The sequence below is a fragment of the Phoxinus phoxinus genome, assembly GCF_949152265.1.
Source record: "Phoxinus phoxinus genome assembly, chromosome: 18".
Taxonomy (NCBI): domain Eukaryota; kingdom Metazoa; phylum Chordata; class Actinopteri; order Cypriniformes; family Leuciscidae; genus Phoxinus; species Phoxinus phoxinus.
Genome location: NC_136893.1, coordinates 6,950,553 through 6,969,086, shown reverse-complemented (window position 1 = coordinate 6,969,086; position 18,534 = coordinate 6,950,553). Strand labels below are relative to the sequence as shown.

Genomic DNA, 18,534 nt, shown 5'->3' with positions numbered 1-18,534 from the left:
GGTAATCCATGCGTAACCTGTGATAGGAATACAACCAGAGATGACAAAACGGAGAAAACAAAACAAACTTTATGTAAACAGGATCTGGATGGGTGTATAAAAAAACTTTATGTGGGACTTCTTACTACTTCTACATTACATGAAAGATTAATTTCTGATTTTTTCGGACTAAAACAGATATATGTCTCTTTTTTTTTTTTTTATATATGTCCTAATCTGAATTAAATCATGGCAATGCAATTTTTGCGATGTCGGGCTAACAGATCTACAGAATGTGATTGCTGCAATAATAGCAACGTTCAGATGGTTTCATTTCTTTAAATGGGTACTTTAAACTGGCAAAATGGGTTTTCAATAAAACTTGGCTGCCTAAGCGGTAGAAAAGCAGATTTTTTTTTTTTCAATCGGTGCCACGTGACTAGTGCTACCTTGCCAAAAAGTAAGGAAAACTTCTAACACCCATAATGCACTGGTTATGTTGCCACTCCCACCAGTCTGCCATGGATATGTTTACCACAGTCAAAGATCGCCTTGCTTTAGTAGGAAATACCCAGTAGCAAACTTTGTCATAATCGTGTCAACCTGTATTGTTCACAGGTGCAAGAATACAAAGATTAAACGTTTAGTGAAGGATCCAGAACGTTACAGGCAGTGGCAAAAGGCTGCAAAGAGTCGGAAATACAATTATTATCGTAAACAACACCGATATGGAAAATCTGAAAAACCTGTGTTTGTAGTCAACATTTCAATCTGGATGACTATGTTTTTATACAGATGTGCAGCATCTGTATTGATAGTAAATTTGTTGAAATTAATTAAATTAATAAAGCTAGCTAAGTTTAATGTAAAAATGCAAAAGTACTGTACAATTATGATGCTGTTCATAAATTAGTAGCTTATGTGCATTCTTTAAAAATCTTGCTGAATTTTCTTGTAGAAAAGGTAGTACATTGCCATCTTGCTCCAACCAAGTGACTTGAACTCATCTCGTAAATCCGAAATTTCAAGGTCTTGAACACACCAATAGTGTGTATGTGACGAAAAAGGTGAAGCGCTAAATGCATTCAATCCTTCAAACTATTTGATTATATATTGTGTTATGCATTTAGACAGATGAAAAAAATACTGTAGCTCGAAAATAACTATGCATGTAAACATACTGACTGTTGTAACGACCAGATCTTTAAAAATGATCAACAACTCACCTGCGTGATATGCGACAGAACCTCGACTCCAGCCCGGATGCCTGTTCTTTGGGTAATCCTGACAAAAGAGAGGAAGAATAACACACAAATTCTCATAGTTAGACAACAGTCTGGTTTTATAGATTCCAATGATGGATTTACTGCAAACACAAACTTGCGATACTTTCACTTTCAACAATCTCACTCAACACTTTCATATTAATGTGGTGGAGAGAGAATTGAGTTCTATAGCCAGAAAACGATCACAGCATCACAGCTCATTGTTTTAGGTTTAAGAATTGCAGTCACAGCAGCAAAGGTTATGTTTTTTATATATATATATATATATATATATATATACAGATACACCATGCCAACACAAACACGAGGAGCAGCCAATATTTTGATAAGATCTGAGATGCAATTAACATGGAAAGATATTTTACGTTCTCTGTTGTCATTTGAAGAGATTATTAAAGCCCATTTACATAAAAAAAATTGTAGCAACAATTCCCTTGAAGCCTGTATATGTAATGCACTCTAAAAAGCATTTTTAATGCATTCATAATACACCTTATAATCTTCAAAAGATCCAAATTGTTAGTCACAATTAGGGCTGTGAAACGATTAATCGTATCCAAAATAAAAGTCTGTGTTTACATAATATATTTGTGTGTACTGTGTATAATTATTTTGTATATATAAATACACACACATGCATGTATATATTTTGAGAAATATTTGCATGTATATACTGCATATATATTTTTATATAATTTATATTATATATAAATAGAAATATTTTATATACAAATAATTTTTTTTTTAAATATATACATGCATGTGTGTGTATTTATATACAAAATAATTATACACTGTACACACATATATAATATGTAAACAAACTTTTATCTTGGATGCGATTAATCGCGATTAATCGTTTCACAGCCCTAGTCACAATGAAATTAAAATTGACAATTTTTTTTTTTTTTTATGTAATATTGCAGTATTAATTATATATGATTTATCCGTGCATATCATTATTTATTTATTTTATTTATGTGACCTTGTAATCTTTAATTAAAATAACTGAGATTCAGCAATAGCAAAATCAAAACCATCAAACCATCCAAGCCCCGCCCTAAAAAAAAATCTTGTTCGAGAAGCCATTTCATTCGAATATGCGTCAAAGAAAGGAAAAAAACACTATCGCAACTTCCATTTCATGAATAAACAATATTTTGCAGAATTAATCCACCTATGCTAATGTTAATTCATGTTTGACTATAATACATTAAAATTAATTTATATAACTTAAAAGGTTAAAAATGCACATGTAGAAATTTGTCAGTTGGGCTTCTTAATATTTTTGTGGGAACCATGATCGGTTTTCTTTCAACATTAGTAAATTCAAAAGAAATATTTTTAAAAGAAATATTTAGTAACATTATGAATGTGTTTACTGTCTCTGTGTGCTGGCATTTCTGTAATCTGGTCAAGAGGATTACATGGGGATCTGTTTTGGTTAAGGCTGATAGAGGGTTGTGTTATGGTTCAAGTCGAGATCTTTTAATCTGTTTATCTAATAAGGAAGAGGAGTAAACATAGACCAGGGGGACTTGAAACTGATTTATTCGCGATCTAAGCTCGGACCCGAAACGGACAGATGATTTAAAGGAGAGCCACAATAAGGTGACGCGTTTAACATCCCTTGGTCGCTTTCCACCCCACTAGTGTTGTGAAGCGCTACATCGGCTCCAGTGCGATGAAGTTGTGCAACAGAGCGCGCGAGGATGATGATGATACCTTAGGCGAATCTGACAAACAGATCTAAACATGTAGAGACAATCGAGTGGCGCTCTCTGGAACAACACATGAGAAAGTAAACTGTTTGCAAACATTACTTAATTTCAATTGAGTTTGCATCTGCTCCCTGACAAGGTGAAAAATGATAGTGCATTCCGTGTATTCGTACGATTACATCTGTGCTCTGTATCAAGTACCATGTATAAACACACAAGCAAACAGACACTTCAACATGCCACGCAAAGCACACAAGCCATCAATCACCTCGCTCGCCCCAGCGACCCACATAACAGTTTTTTTTAAATCTGTCAAATGAAATTATATACCACATACTCCTGTTTGAGAAGAGGAGCTATTCATGCATATAGTGTTTTGGCCCCCTGAGGAGACTGCAAAAGCCATTAGAGAGAAGCATCGAGCTTCCAAGAAACACAAACAGTAGCATATGTGTCCGTGGCAGAGCCATATCAGATCCACCCGGGGCTTTTATGTGCGATACTCGAGCTGCCTGCATTTCCACACTGTGGCAAAGACAACAAGTAGCAGAGAGGCTGCCGGTGGAGGCAGATGCACATCTGCACATGACATACAGAGCAGAGATTAGCCCAAGAGGGTACCTTCCCCCAAACACCTTAATACGGGCACTGGGAATGGCATCTGTGCAAGCTCCTGTCATCACCAAACAATGAACTATGAGCACTTTTAGAAAATGAACTCTTAAAACACTTTTAATTTGACCTCCGACAGTGTATATTCATACATCACAGGAGAATTGTCATTTCCACCACACTTTAAATTTAACATGTCAATATTCTGTGATGGAAATGATGGTAGTGGAAATGACACGACATTTTTTTTTAAATAAAATTACTGACAAAAAAAAAGTCAATCTGTAAATTACAGATTGGCCAGAAATGACAATAAAATTGTGTTCAGTTCTCACTTTCATTCAACAAGGACGCATTAAATTGATCAAAAGTAAATATATAAATATACACACACGCACACACCAGTTAGTTCAGGTCCTTGCATGTGATTGGTTGAGAGGCATTAATAATGATGTATTTAAGTGCTTTAAAGTAAACACCCAAACATACAGTAAAATGAGCACTGGAATAGGTCAGATGGATTGGTGACAGATAGACAGATTGTGTTCCTTGCTGAACACTTCAAGAGTTGATCTCCACTTGTGAATGTTTCCAAAATAAATGAGGACACCAGGGTCAGGAACACACACTCCCTCAATTGCTCCATGGGAAGTGCTAGAGAGCTAGCTGAAACCGAAGCCCGCGGTGCCGGATGAGAGCAGAGGAAAGGGCTGGTGAAAGAAGGGAAGGTCAGGAGGTGATAAGGGTTGGACCCATTTACGTAGACGTGGCCGCCGAGGCTCCGGTACGCACCTCCGCCCCTTGTTAGAACCCAGAAAATCTTTGTCTTGCATCCTAGCAACCCAATGTATATTCCGGATGCATGCGCGCAAGCTCGTACGGCCAGGTCCAGTCCCGTTCACAGGGGGTGAGGGTTCACTGATTTGCAGATAAGAGCTCGGCTCTTTTTCTCCACATCCGCCATCATCCTCAGACCGAAACCGGGACTCTCAGAGAGCAGACTAGCTTATAATTCAGGCCATCTGATGTTCCCACCGCAGTAGAGATCAAGTCATTAAAGGATTAGTTCACTTTTAAAAAAACTTTTGCTGATAATTTACTCACCCCCGTGTCCAAGATGTCCATGTCTTTCTTTCTTCAGTCGAAAAGAAATTAAGGTTTTTGATGAAAACATTTCTCCATATAATGGACTTCAATGGGCCCCAAACGGTTCAAGGTCCAAATGACAGTTTCAATGCAGCTTCAAAGGGCTTTAAACAATACCAGACGATGAATAAGGGTCTTATCTAGCGAAACGCTCGGTCATTTCAAAAATAAATTAAAAAGTAAAAGTTTTATAAGCACAAATGCTCGCCTTGCTCTGTTCTGTGATGCGCGTTCGTGACGTCACATAATACGCAATTACGTTGAAAAGGTCACGCTTCTATGAAAAGTCAAAAATTTCTGTCCAGACGAAAATTTTCTTTTAGGCTTTTTAATATTACAACACCCAGGATACGCACACGCAATGGGCATTTTAAACGATAAACTGACACAAAGACATTTGAATATGTGTATATGGTCCTCCTTCCTCACATTTGTAAACACTGACTCGGTAGTTCCGCCTACGTCAAGCGTGACCTTTTCAACGTAATTGCGTATTACGTGACGTCACGAATGCGCATCACAGAACAGAGCAAGGCGAGCATTTGTGCTTATAAAAAGTTAAACTTTTTAATTTATTCTTGAAATGACCGAGCGTTTCGCTAGATAAGTCTGGTAGCGTTTAAAGCCCTTTGAAGCTGCACTGAAACTGTCATTTGGACCTTGAACCGTTTGGGGCCCATTGAAGTCCATTATATGGAGAAATGTTTTCATCAAAAACCTTAATTTCTTTTCGACTGAAGAAAGAAAGACATGGACATCTTGGACATGGGGGTGAGTAAATTATCAGCAAAAGTTTTTTTTAAAAGTGAACTAATCCTTTAACAAGGTTTGTCACCATTTTGTTGTTCATGAGGCGGGTGATACGCACACTTGATGTTCTAACAATTAACAACCACATTGTTTGCAAACATCTCTCCAGACACAGGATGCAGGGAACACAGGGTACACATCTAATGAGAGTAAACAGTAATTAGGCAGCTATGCTGTACCTGATATTTGATATGTAATGAAACACAGATGCAAAGTTCCAGAAAAAGTCAAAATCTCTCAGTTTCTCTGAGCAACCAAAGGCCTTTCCACGATTCGACACAGCAGACTTGTCTACTGTCTGCAGTTCCCAACCTAAAACTAATTACCCTTCACCTTCTTGTACAGAACGTCAGGAGAGAAGAACACAGTGCAGTGTTCCTGTTCCAACCCTGCATGATCACTACATGACTTTTACTGTGACTAAAGGAATAGTTCACTCAAAAATAAAAACTCTGCCATCATTCACTCACTCATGAACAAGGGGTTATTATTGTTAACTATTAAAAAAAATGTTTGGTCATTGAAATAACTCTGAAATAATATATAAATAGTAGATTAAAAACTTAATTGTATTAAGTTAAAGCACTACATTTACTAACTGGAAATAAAAAACAAATCTAAACAAATTAATACAAATAATTTAAACCTAAATAATGATATAAAATTGAATAAAAATGACAAAGCACATAAAATTACAAAAATGTAATTAAAAACTAAAAATATAAAAATTAAAGTATTAAAACTATAATGGTATATTACTTTAAATAATATATTTGTATTGTAACAATATATTATTGTATTGTAATATATTTGTATTTTGTAACAAATAATTATTTGTAGTGTTTTATAATAAACTGAATGCTACACCTGCTTAGCTTTTCTTATGTAAGCATTTCTCATTCTTTGTTATAAAAATACCCAAAGCCGCATGAAAAACACATACAGAACATATATCGTCGTAATCATATATTTATTTGGCTTCATGTTTCATCTGTAGAAACGTTTCTCCTAGTCGTTTATAAGCGGAACCATGCAGACCTCAGAATGAGGAAATTAAAACAACGTCATTATTCGGAAGGGCAAGAGTTATGATCATTCAATATGATTGACGGCTCTAGCAGACAAGTGTCATCGTTACGTCCATTCGCATCGCCTAATTTCGCTCAGTGTAAAAGGGCCTTAAGAGATGAAGTGATTGCAGTGCAACACATCATCAAGGCTGAGAAATGTGTGTGTGGAGTTAATTTGTAGAGTCAGTATATGTAAACTGTATATTACACGAGGGCTGTCACTTTTGAGAAAAATCTAATTCGAACGGATATCAAATATCAAGAAATGTATTCGAATATCTACCAGATCCAGATTCGTTCCCGGTTCCACAAAAAGCAGGAACTTCAGCCATTAGTTATACAGGAACTGAGAAAAGTTCCTCCGCAGCGAAAACCCCTCATTTGACAGAAGAAACAAAGTTATGGAAAAGTTATGACAGAAAACAACTAATGAGAAAAACTAGAGGATGAGTAAATGATGACAGAGGAGAGAGTTATTCATTTGAGCTTGACAGCAAGGTGATTCTCTCAAACCACTGTTTTATTTGCATTCTGTGCCTCAGGGCCTGTCAAACTGTAACTGTTATGAGGTCGCAGTGTTGTGGAGCCGCATTTGCAATATTGGTGTATATCCAGAGCTTACTGTACACATCCATTCTTGTTCAGGCCAAAACCACTGGGAATTTGATCAAAATACTTTACTATTGCCAAAAAATACCTTAAAAAAAACTAAATGGCATTCGCACTACAGAGCATTTAGGAGAATATAATGAAGGATGGGAAATGTTGTGTCACTTCCCTACATTAATCGACTTTGCAAACACTTTTATCAGAAGTAACTTTTAAATGAGGAATAATAACACAATTGACTTACTCTTCTTGCCAGGCCCAGGGCGATGTAGCACTTCTCTCCAGAATCCACAATCTCCACTTCAAAGTAGTGACTCCGTGTCGTGAGGGGCTGTCGGGCCTGGGCCAGACCCACGTCCATGATGCTCTTCCCTTTCCCAACATATTCCAGAAGCTGTGGCAGAACATATCATAGCCTTAATCAGACTTAATTTAGATACATTATAGCGTATTAGACATCATTACAAATGTTCTAATCTCAAGATTTCAACTGTTTGCTCAAATAGAAGTAAACAGGATCTTGTTGGGTGGATTATCTGGTCAGTTTAAAGGGTAAATTGGCATAAACCAAATTAATCTACAAAAATAGTCAGCCTGGCTGTGAGTAGTCCTTCGGATGAGACGTTTAACCGATGTCCTGACTCTCTATAGTCATTAAAAATCCCAAAATGTCCTTCAAAAAAAAAAGAACAAAAAAAAAAAAAGAGTAGGGGTTTAACCCTGGCATCCTGGCCAAATTTGCCCCTTGGCCTTTTCCCAATCATCCCCATATATATATATATAATGATTGGCTTCATCTCTCTGTCTCCTCTCCACCAGTAAGCTGGTGTGTCTGGTGCAATATGGCTGCCGTCGCATCATCCAGGTGGATGCTGCACATTGGTGGTGGTTGAGGAGATTCCCCTCTTCTATGTAAAATGCTATGAGTACCTAGCCTGGCTAACGCCAGACCCAATTCTCGTTGAGACTTGGGTCTGGGAACCACATGTGCATTTTCTCGTATTTGAGGCGTGGTTTACGAATGCCCGGCGCCGTTTATTGGGTGCTAAGAATGTCTATCAAATGCGCCTGTACGTAGCTCATAGCCAATCGTTTCCATTATACCAGACGACGTATGTAGAGACGCCAAAAGCTGCTCTTTTTTCAAAATAAACTTGCGTTCTAAACTACTTAGAACAATATCTAAGGCTGCATCAAAAGGTAGCTTCGCGTGAATCGCGTCTGCTGCCATGTTGAATCCATAGATATAAACAAACTGCTTAGTTGTGTCGCATGTCGTCATCGTCTTGCTGCTCCCTCCCCGTTCTGTGATTGGTTCCCTAAACGAGGCGAAAATCTGGTCCATGGTCTCCAGACTGCCTTTCAGCGTGAATAAAATCGCGCTGTGCAAAGGCAGTATGGGGAAACCCAGGCTAATGAGTACCTAGAAAAGCGCTATATAAATGTAATGAATTATTATGAATTATTAGTAAATGCTGTGCTGCAAACACACCTGGCCAAGCTTACATTTCAGATAAACTACTACCACTCAAAAGTTTGAGGTCAGTAGTTTTTTTTTTTAAAGAAATTAATACTTTTATTTAGCGATGAATTAAATTGATTAAAATGTAGAAATAAAGACGTTTACATTACCGGTAATGCAAAATAATTATATAACAAATATATGCTGTTCTTTTTAACTTTTTATTTATCAAAGAATCCTGAAAAAAAAAATCACCACCATTTCCACAAAAATATTAAGCAGCACCACTGTTTTCAACATTGATAATATTATTAAACGTTTCTTGTGCAGCACATCAGCATTAGAATGATTTCTGAAGGATCATGTGACACTGAAGACTGGAGTAATGATGCTGAAAATTCAGCTTTGCCAAAACAGGAATAAATGACAGTTTAAAATATATAAAAATAGAAAACAGTTATGTTAAATAGCAATAATATTTCACAATATTACTGTACGTTTTTAATCTAATAAATGCAGCCTGGGTGAGAGTAAGATATTTCTTAAAAATATATACAAAATTATAATTTATATATATTAAATTATATATATATCAAATATATATAAACATATATAAAGAAAAACAAACCCTGGGTGGTGTTTTGAGCTCAAGGCACTTAGAGAAGAATATTTAGAAATCTACAATAAATTTGATCAAGTATGGGCAAACTCAAACACAGAAGTGATGACACATATTCTGACTGATTTTTTCCATCAGGTGTGTTAGGAAAGGTGTAATACAATTATTAGAGAAGACAAAAAGGTTGACATGTCTTCAATAAGTTAATGGAATACCGAGGGCGGGGCGAGGTCTTTCAATTACAGACATGTGAGTGGTATCGACAGGCACACCTACGAAAAGAAATTCACCAATGGACCAATTCTGACATGGCAAGAGGTCAAATTTCTGTCATATATGTGATATTATGAAATACAAATGGAAAACATTTCATCACTTGCATGCATGAAGGTCTTTTTTACTGTTGTGACTGGATGTGGCAGAGGTTTAATTTGATTTTAACATGGTAAAACTACCGTTAACGCAAGGTTGAGCCATCTCCTATTGACCATCTCAACCTAGCCTAGCCTAATGCATGCTCAAACATTCAACTCAAAGGCCAAATCTTCAACACTTAAGGTTAAACCTTGAGAGCTGCCTACTAGGTGACACTTTTAGGCATCATATGTCTGTTACAAAAAAGGGACAAAAATATGGCAAAACCAAATGAGCTGCCAACCCAAATGGCTTCTTTGGACAACATATGCACTTCTGGAACATTCAATTGACCATTCGCAAAAGCCACGCCCCTTAGTTATTGTTACTACGCCCGTCAAACAATTGAGAACCATAGCCATGGCTGGGTTGAGCTCCATACATTAAGTGATTGGTTTTGGAGTAATGCAGCAGATATATCCTCCAGGGCACGACAGAAAGTATAGACAGAATAGCGCATGGGAGCACATGCACAAAACAGTTTTGTAAAATGATATATCAATCATTTTTATTTGATCATATATCATTTTACAAAACTGTTTTGCGCATGTGCTCCCGCGCGCGCTATTTCAGTCACAACACTGCAATCAGAGGACGCGCTGAAACCATCAACTCTCGTTGCTGTTCTCTTCATTCATAACTCGTAGCCTACTGAGAAGGATATATTTGTGTAAATAGTTGTGCAACTGCGCGAACTTTGTTTTGAAGTTTAATGTTTGAGTTCCAGAGGAATTTGTGACTGTACCTATTCAACCACATCAAAGTTGAGTAAGTCCGTGCTTTTTCTCTTTTTTTTCTCTTGTTTGCTGACTGATGAGGGGCCGCAGTGCCGTAGTGTAACGGTGTTTGTACATGTAGCCTATTTTTTAATAATAGTTGCAATCAATCATAAAATACAGCAAGTTTTAAGCCCGAGCAGACCTCACTGTCATAGGCGCATCATTTCACTATCTTGCTGAAATCGGAATGTTTGACGGAGGTCCTTCTCCTTAGTTACAGGAGCTAAGCTAGGATTGGACGAGAACCGTTCGAGGGCGGGGTTTTGTGAACGGTCAATTTAAAGACAAAAACTAGACTGGTTATCAAATGCTTTCTTGAACAGCCAAAACTTCAAGTTAGTTAAGACTGTATTATTGGACATTACATTAACTTTTTATTAACTCGGGTTACAACATAAACAGCAATTTTGGGCATGACATAATTGTTTAAATGGTCAAAAAGGAGAACACTAGTGAGCTGCCTACTTAGACATCATTAAACTTAAGATTAAAACCCAGACAACAAGTGTTCAATTTAAACTTTGACACCTCAGATTACAACCTAAACAAAAAAATTTGGCACGATACAAATGCTCAAACTTCTACAGTTCGAATTAGAAGCTAGTAATCTGCCAATATAGACATCATTTTTGGGCATCATGTTCACATTTCAAAGGTTCAATTGAAACTTCAGCTTCAGATTAAAACCTCGACAACATTTTTGCCCGTCATATAACTTCTGAATTATCAAAAAAGACACAAATTTAAGCCTAATGAGCTGCCAACCTAGACCACACTTTTGGGAATCACATGCCTATGATGCCTAAAAAATGCAACTGCCTTTCTCTCATGTTCTGTTTCTGGCCACACAGCTTCTAAACTCACAACACAGCATCATGATTACTTTCAGATTACAACTGGTTGTCATTAATTACTTAGAAAAAAATCCGTTTGCAATGACAGAATCAGCACTTTGGTGGTGCAATGGAAAGATTTCTCTGATGCCATCGACAACAATCTTTGCTATTCTTGTTTAGGCCGGTAAATGACTGCAGGTCAGAAGGAGACTCCGACAAAGGGCCTCGTACAGCAACATGCTGGGTTATGACCACACGTTTTATAAAACACAGAAAAGTGCGTGCAAAAGACAAACACAGGCAGGAACAGATTGCTGCGAGTTGTCCAAGAATATCCCAAACTGAAATCAAAAACACTGATGAACTACAGAAAGTAAGACGCACAATCCTGCAAACAATCAGGCATCACTTTGATCAACGCAGGCTTGATCATTCCGACTAAACTGATCAGTGTTCAATATGGAAGAATGTGTGTTTCTCAAACAGAAGTTATTCTCTCCTGTTACTCACTGGAGAATGCACACACCGAAGGGCTGAAATCCATTAATCAGTGTTAATCGTGTGTTGCTTTTTATAGACGCACAAAGTGGTGCTTTTTTTCTGCCTACACCCGACTCTTCTTTTCAACATCAACATCTTCAAGTTTTCGTGCCAGGACAGTTGCCTGCTCAGTTGAGGATGGAGGCAAAATTGCACCTAGTCACACATTCCTGCCTCCTTGATGCTGAGTAATGGGGAGGTTGTCTACCTTTATACCACTCCTAACGGCTCTCAACAGCTCCCAGCATGCTTGAATGACAGCGCTGACAGATCTGATATGCTCTCGAACGTCACCATCCCCAGACCTGCGTGGGGGCGGCAGCTTGTTTTGTTGACCCGCTGCCCCGGCAACAGGTGCAACATTGCGAGCGAGCCCCACAACTTCCTGTCAGAGTACGGAGAATGTGGAAAAGGTGGAGGACACGAAGAGGGAGACGCCTACAATTGGAGACACTGAGATGTTTGTCTTGTTCATCACTTGTCTCCAGCCTTTAAAATAAGATCTATGTTTTGACAGCATCAGATGATGTCGTTACAAGTTGTCTGTCGGCTGGCAGTTACTAACAGTCAGTCTAAACAGAATTTATCCTTACTTCTTCATAGTGTTAAGCTGAACTTGGCATTCAGCTGCTTGTCTAATTGACACAATAATATATTAAAAGCCTCAACATGCAGACTCCTTTTTGTGGATTGCTGGGAGTCCCTGTCACTTTCCAAAACGGTCCTAAAAAGCAAAACAAAATGATTTCATATGATCTATGATAGAAAAGTATTTGGTATGTTTACATCATGGTATCCCAGTACAATTCTTAAATGTTTTTAGGACAAGATGAGGCAGGAATATCCCCATTCCTTCATTTATTTTTAGATAAAGGACACCTCAATGTCTACTTTCACATCATCATCTCCATACTGTTCCTACACTAAAAGCTACAGTTAGAGGTCGTTCAGATAGGACACAAGTTTTCAAGTTAAAAGTAGTTCAGCATGTCACGTCCACTCTGCTGTGTCTAGCTACGAGAAAGCAAAAACATGTCAGTCTGCACTGTTTTTAATTATTTTTCTACATAAACATGCACTTGACGGATGTCTTCGACCAGTTAGACAAGTTAAAAAGATTAAGATAAATGTGCGGCTGCTGGCTGTGGAAACCAGCATGACTTTCCGAAGGAGACTCATAAGATTTCAGGATTCCCCCATTCAAGTAGATAGGACTTGGTCTTGGATGGTGTTGCAAATATGGCCACAGAGTGAATCGACTTTCCTTAAAAAGGACTTTGCCAGCAGCCAAGCCATAATGTAATGTAAAGCATCTGTTGATGGATATTTAATACTTAAGGCTTAGGGTGCAGTAAAACTACCTGGGCTAGAAAAACAGCTACATACAGATTTATAAACCCTTCACCGTTTGACTGGATCATTTTAAATGTTGTCAGCATACTAATTTCCTATGCAAAGATATTAGCCAATCATAACAGTGGGTGTTTGAGCAGCACCAAAGCCACATGCTTAAATCGATAGAGACAGAGTGAAAAATGGGGTTGGGGTTTAAAGTAATGCGAGTTATATAATTAGATCATTTTTTTAATGTGAACGAGTAATGCATTACAACAAAATATCTGAGTTACTTTTTAAAATAAGTACAAGTTATTTTGTTTTCTTTTTTATTGACTGACAGCTCTCCTGTCCCCATGTTGAGAGAAATCGGGAGTCCAGAGGCATTGTGTGCGAAATAAACATGATGGTTATTGTAGTTTTAGACTATATGTGAGCATGCTTTAACTCATCTCACTTCACAAAAACAGATTCATTATTCCTCAAAATTACAAAAAAAAAAAAATCTGAATATAAAAAAAGAACTATTATGTAATCAAAACTGAACCCCATGCATTTCTTCAAAATAAAACTACTAGTGTTTAGCTGGACATCTCAACGGCGGCCTGGTCTGTGGTGTCTTTCATCACCTTTTAATAGATCCAACTATCACTACCAGTTATTGCAGCAGGGAAGATCTTGCCCAACCATAATCATTCACTCCTGCCAAAGTACTGCTGCAACTGATGCTGTTGGACATAGCGTGATAAAAGACATTATCATACTTAGATGGCTCTGCAAATCTCCACAAAACGGAACCAACAACAACAACAACAACAACAAAAAACAATATCAACCACAAAATTCTTTTGGTTGCCTTTTGATTAGTTCATGCTGAAATGACGGAGGAGTTAAAAATAAACTGCTACCAGGGCTCCAGACTAACATTTGAGAGCAGTAGCACCGGTGCCACTAAGTTCTACAGATGGTGGCGCCAGCACCTGTTCGGTAGCGCTTGGTGGATTTTCAAATCATAAAGATTATGTAAATCATAAAATAACTATTGTTTCGCATCAATAAGTGCAGCTAATACTAATATTACATGTTTGTTTTTTGGGGAAATTTGATAGTAAAGCACTGAGCTTCAATTGAGATGCAGATGAAATTAAGTTTTATTAACAGTAACGTGCAAAAAACTAAATTGTAAATATACTCTTATTAAATGTACTATTGTTCTTTTAATCTATAGTATCACACTTTTTTTACATAGAAAGCAAGTAAATCTTGTACGTAAATTTCTATGTATAGAAAATAAATGCTCCTCTGCCACCATCTACTGGTTATACTGGTAATTTCATGTCTTTTCATTTTTAAATAAAATTAATTGTTTGCCACTAATGGGCAGATTTACTAAACAATTTAGCGCGAGAGCAAAATTCCAAAACCAGCGCCGATGGGAGTGGAAAGATCTGCGCGTGGTCTACTGATTATGCGCAAATTAAAGAACGCAGACGCAGTCAGATCATTTCAATAATGCCGAACGCAATCTACCAGGTAGCGTCTGGTTTAAGACAAGCTTTTTTTGGGCGGTAAATAATGGCGCAAACACCAGTACATTGACCTTGCGTGATTCATTTAAATACTCTCCTTCCATAAATGTTGCGCCTGAAAGGGAAACTCCTACAAATGCATAAGCAACAAGGTCAGCTGCAAAAAATAACCCTGTCCACGCCTTTTCATCGCTAATTTTTCACTGCGTGTCTTTAGTAAATCCTGACAGTAGTTTTTTAACGCCGAAAGAGGGTTTGCGCTGGCACAAGCTGTTAGTAAATCTGGCCCTCAGTGTTAGTTTTCCTACATCTTTAAACTTTTAATTTTACAAATCATCACATTAAAAACCAAAATTGTATGTTATTTAGAGCTTTGAAGTGCTGGAAAAAGTGTGAAGCATTTGAAAGCCCTTGAAAAGTGCTTGAATTTCACTCTCAAAAGGTTGTACGAACCCTGAGATGAACAATGTAAAAAAAACATTCTACTATTTCTGTCACAATACCATGGTTACAGTTAGCGATGTTACATTAAATCCACAGTGAATGTTGGTGATTTGTCGATTGAAAAGCCTTCTACAAATTGTTTGTTCATGCGACAATGTTTCTCCTGGTTTCCACGTCAGCGCTGTTTGATCTAATATCTATGATTCCCACTAGATCTTGCAGCATGTTATTATTTCTGCAGCGAATTCAAAAGCTTTCTCACAGGATCTTACAGCACAGTGTAGTAACAGTGTCGCGTGATCGAGATCGGTCCGCGAGTAAAACCTGTTCTGAGCAAGTGCTGCATTATTATTGCTCCGAAATGATAAATGATCCGTGCTGCGCAGCTCAAACACGTAACGCGGTTTCGTTTCCACTTTTTCGTTTCATTTGCCTTTTGATGTTTCTCATATGCAACAGAAATGGCAGCTCTAATCAGTTGGACAATGTGGTGGCGGCACCAGTGCGACCTCTAACAAAATTAGTAGCACAGGCAGGAAAGACGGTCACACAATGCATTTGGTTGCATCTGGAGCCCTGATTGCTACATATTTTACTTTTCTATCAATACCCGAAACTGCAATGGCTCACTGAAGAAGAAGAAAATACAAAAATATTAAAAAGTTTTTCAGAAGATTTTATTCACTTTTAACCAGGTGGTGAGAAATATTCAACTAAAGACTAAAAAACGAAATAAAGACCCCAAAAGTAAACAGGTGATGAAACTTTTCTTAATGACATTTTAGTTGGTAACACTTTCTTTTAAGATTCTATTAGTTGAAATGAAATAACAATGAACAGTACTTAGGCACCATTTACCAATTTTTACTTAATATCAATTTCAAAAGTTGCATCTGTTAACATTAGTTAATGTACTGTGAACTAACATAAATTAATAATGAACAACTATTTTAATCAACTAACATTTCAAAGATTAATTGCATGCTGTAAAATATATATTTTAATTGTTAGTTTATGTTGGCTATAAGAATCGGACCTTGTTGTAAAGAAGTTAGTCACAAACAGGGCTGTAAACGATTAATCGAATCCAAAATAAAAGTTTGTGTTTACATAATATATGTGTGTGAATTGTGTATAATTATTTTGTATATATAAATACACATACATGCATGTATATATAAAAAAAAAAAAGTTATTTATATATAAAATAGTTCTATTTATATATCATACAAATCATAAAAAAATATATATGCAGTATATAAATGCAAATATTTCTCAAATATATACATGCATGTGTGTGTGTATTTATATATATACAAAATAATTATACACAATACACACACATATTTTGTAAACACAAACTTTTATTTTGGATTAGATTAATCGCGATTAATCGTTTACAGCCCTAATATTTCCTTTCCCAAAGATCTGTCGCAATGAGGATCACTGTTGTGTTTCCAAAAAGGTCTGGAATTTATTCTTGCAACTTTCATGCGATTTCACAACAGAATGGTGCTGAGAACTTCGGGTTACCCGGGGGTTAAACGCCTCGCTCAAAAACACAATGGTGATGGATCTTATGGGCCTCTGGTTACTACCCTCGAATGCTAAACATTTCTGAATTCGGTTGCAGGACCATAACTGCCAACAGCTCCAGGCCAACAGTTACATTTCCACCTGCTAAGTTTCAAGAACAACCAGAAACTTTCAAGCTGCAGACTTGACCTTCACGCAAAACAGCACCAGGGATGCTTGACACTTCACTCCACAGACTTCACATCACATGACACAAATCATGCAAAACGAGTGCAAGTGACGTATGCATTACCAGGTCAGTTCACTCCATACATATGCAGGCAGCTCTTATCTCCTCAGAAATCTCCAAAACTGCTATGCTTCCATAACATGAAATCAAATGACCAATAAAATAACAATGGTCCCATAAATTGTGATTCTTTGGCTCAAATCATGCTAAAACAATTTTTGATGCCATTTTAGGCAGCTAGCCTTTTTCCTTTTGCCTTACATGTCATTTGACAGTCATATCTTGTTTTTTTATCAAAAAGGATGCAAACCCAACGGAAATGACATGTTAAAGCAGGTTAGCAGCCTCTCCCTTCTACAGATAAGTCATTATTTCCTTTTTTCTCACACTTTCAAGTTCCGTTTAAGGGTTGAAGTGATGTTCCAGTGTTCTCACACACTGAGTTCAATTGAAACCGTCCAGTTGTGGGAAACAGATGAACTCAAGCTAACCAAAAAGACCGTCCATTGATATGGACACTAAAGGTTCATCAGATGAACTCAAAACCGAATGGAAATACAGAAAACTATCCAACTGCCCTGCAGGGATGTTGTGTAAAAAAAGAGAAGAAGAGCAGGAAAGAAACAAATTTCCCTGGTATCTTATTCAAGATGAAACTATGAAACACGTCTGGCAGTGGTTAGTGTTACAGTAATACAGTTAAAGCGGCAATAACGATAATGAAGAATGTATTCCCGTCCAGACTTAATTGTACTAGTGCGGCTCCTAAAGCCTAACCAGAATTAACCAGGCCACAGTCGCATCTACAGCGCCAGAAGGCTTGAGGACTGTCATTCATTCTTGTGTACAACATTAAGATTAAATCATTTCTCTGACTGGGACGGGGGAATGTACAGTAATGGGCTGAACCCTTTGAGTCACCCCTTCGGTTTCAGACACTCAGCAACATTGCCAGGCCTGATGAAACCACAAACACTCTGAGCTGAAGTGTTTAAAAAAAAGACAAAGGGCCAAAGAGGCTATGAGCATAAATCTTTGCTCTAAACCCAGCATTCTCAGACGTTATCACTCCCAACCAGCTCATAAGCGTGCGTGTGAGTCAGTGTATGTGCATGCATGAGTATAAAACAGTGTGTAAGGCATTGGATGAGAGTATGTGTAAGCTAGCATTGGTGTGGATGTGTGTGCCGGGTAAAGCGAGCGGTAGTCCAGGTTGCAGTCTGGCGGCCACAGAGCCGTCGGGAGATTAGTCGGTGGGCAGAGGCTCTGCTGTAGTAACAGCTAAACTGATCTCTGCCATGCGTTCACCTAGAATCGCACGTACACAGCGGCGCCAGCCAAACGCCTCCTCATAACACAAACACACATACAAAGGCAGGGGTGACCTATGTGTGACAATTCATTGCTCAATTTCACTCAATGCTAGATTGCATGCTGGCTACACATATCAGGGCTAATCTAAAGATTTATGGGTCTGAGTAAATCATACTAATCCACCATTTTCCATATCATTTGAATGCAATTATCTCTTTCTGATGATGTGATTGTTTTCATGCATTAATTGTAACCAGAAACAGC

The 18,534-nt window shown here is 37.6% G+C and overlaps 1 protein-coding gene across 1 annotated transcript in view; it reads right to left on the bottom strand.

Moving 5' to 3' along the window:
* The window catches only part of spryd3 (SPRY domain containing 3), a 42,726-nt gene that overhangs the window by 7,795 nt on the left and 16,397 nt on the right, over positions 1 to 18,534 (bottom strand). Inside the window, exons 7-8 of the mRNA XM_079588077.1 lie at positions 7,478 to 7,627; positions 1,206 to 1,263 (exon numbers count right to left, since the gene is read on the bottom strand). Coding sequence (XP_079444203.1) covers positions 1,206 to 1,263; positions 7,478 to 7,627 — 208 coding nt within the window. The remainder of the gene's footprint in view (positions 1 to 1,205; positions 1,264 to 7,477; positions 7,628 to 18,534) is intronic.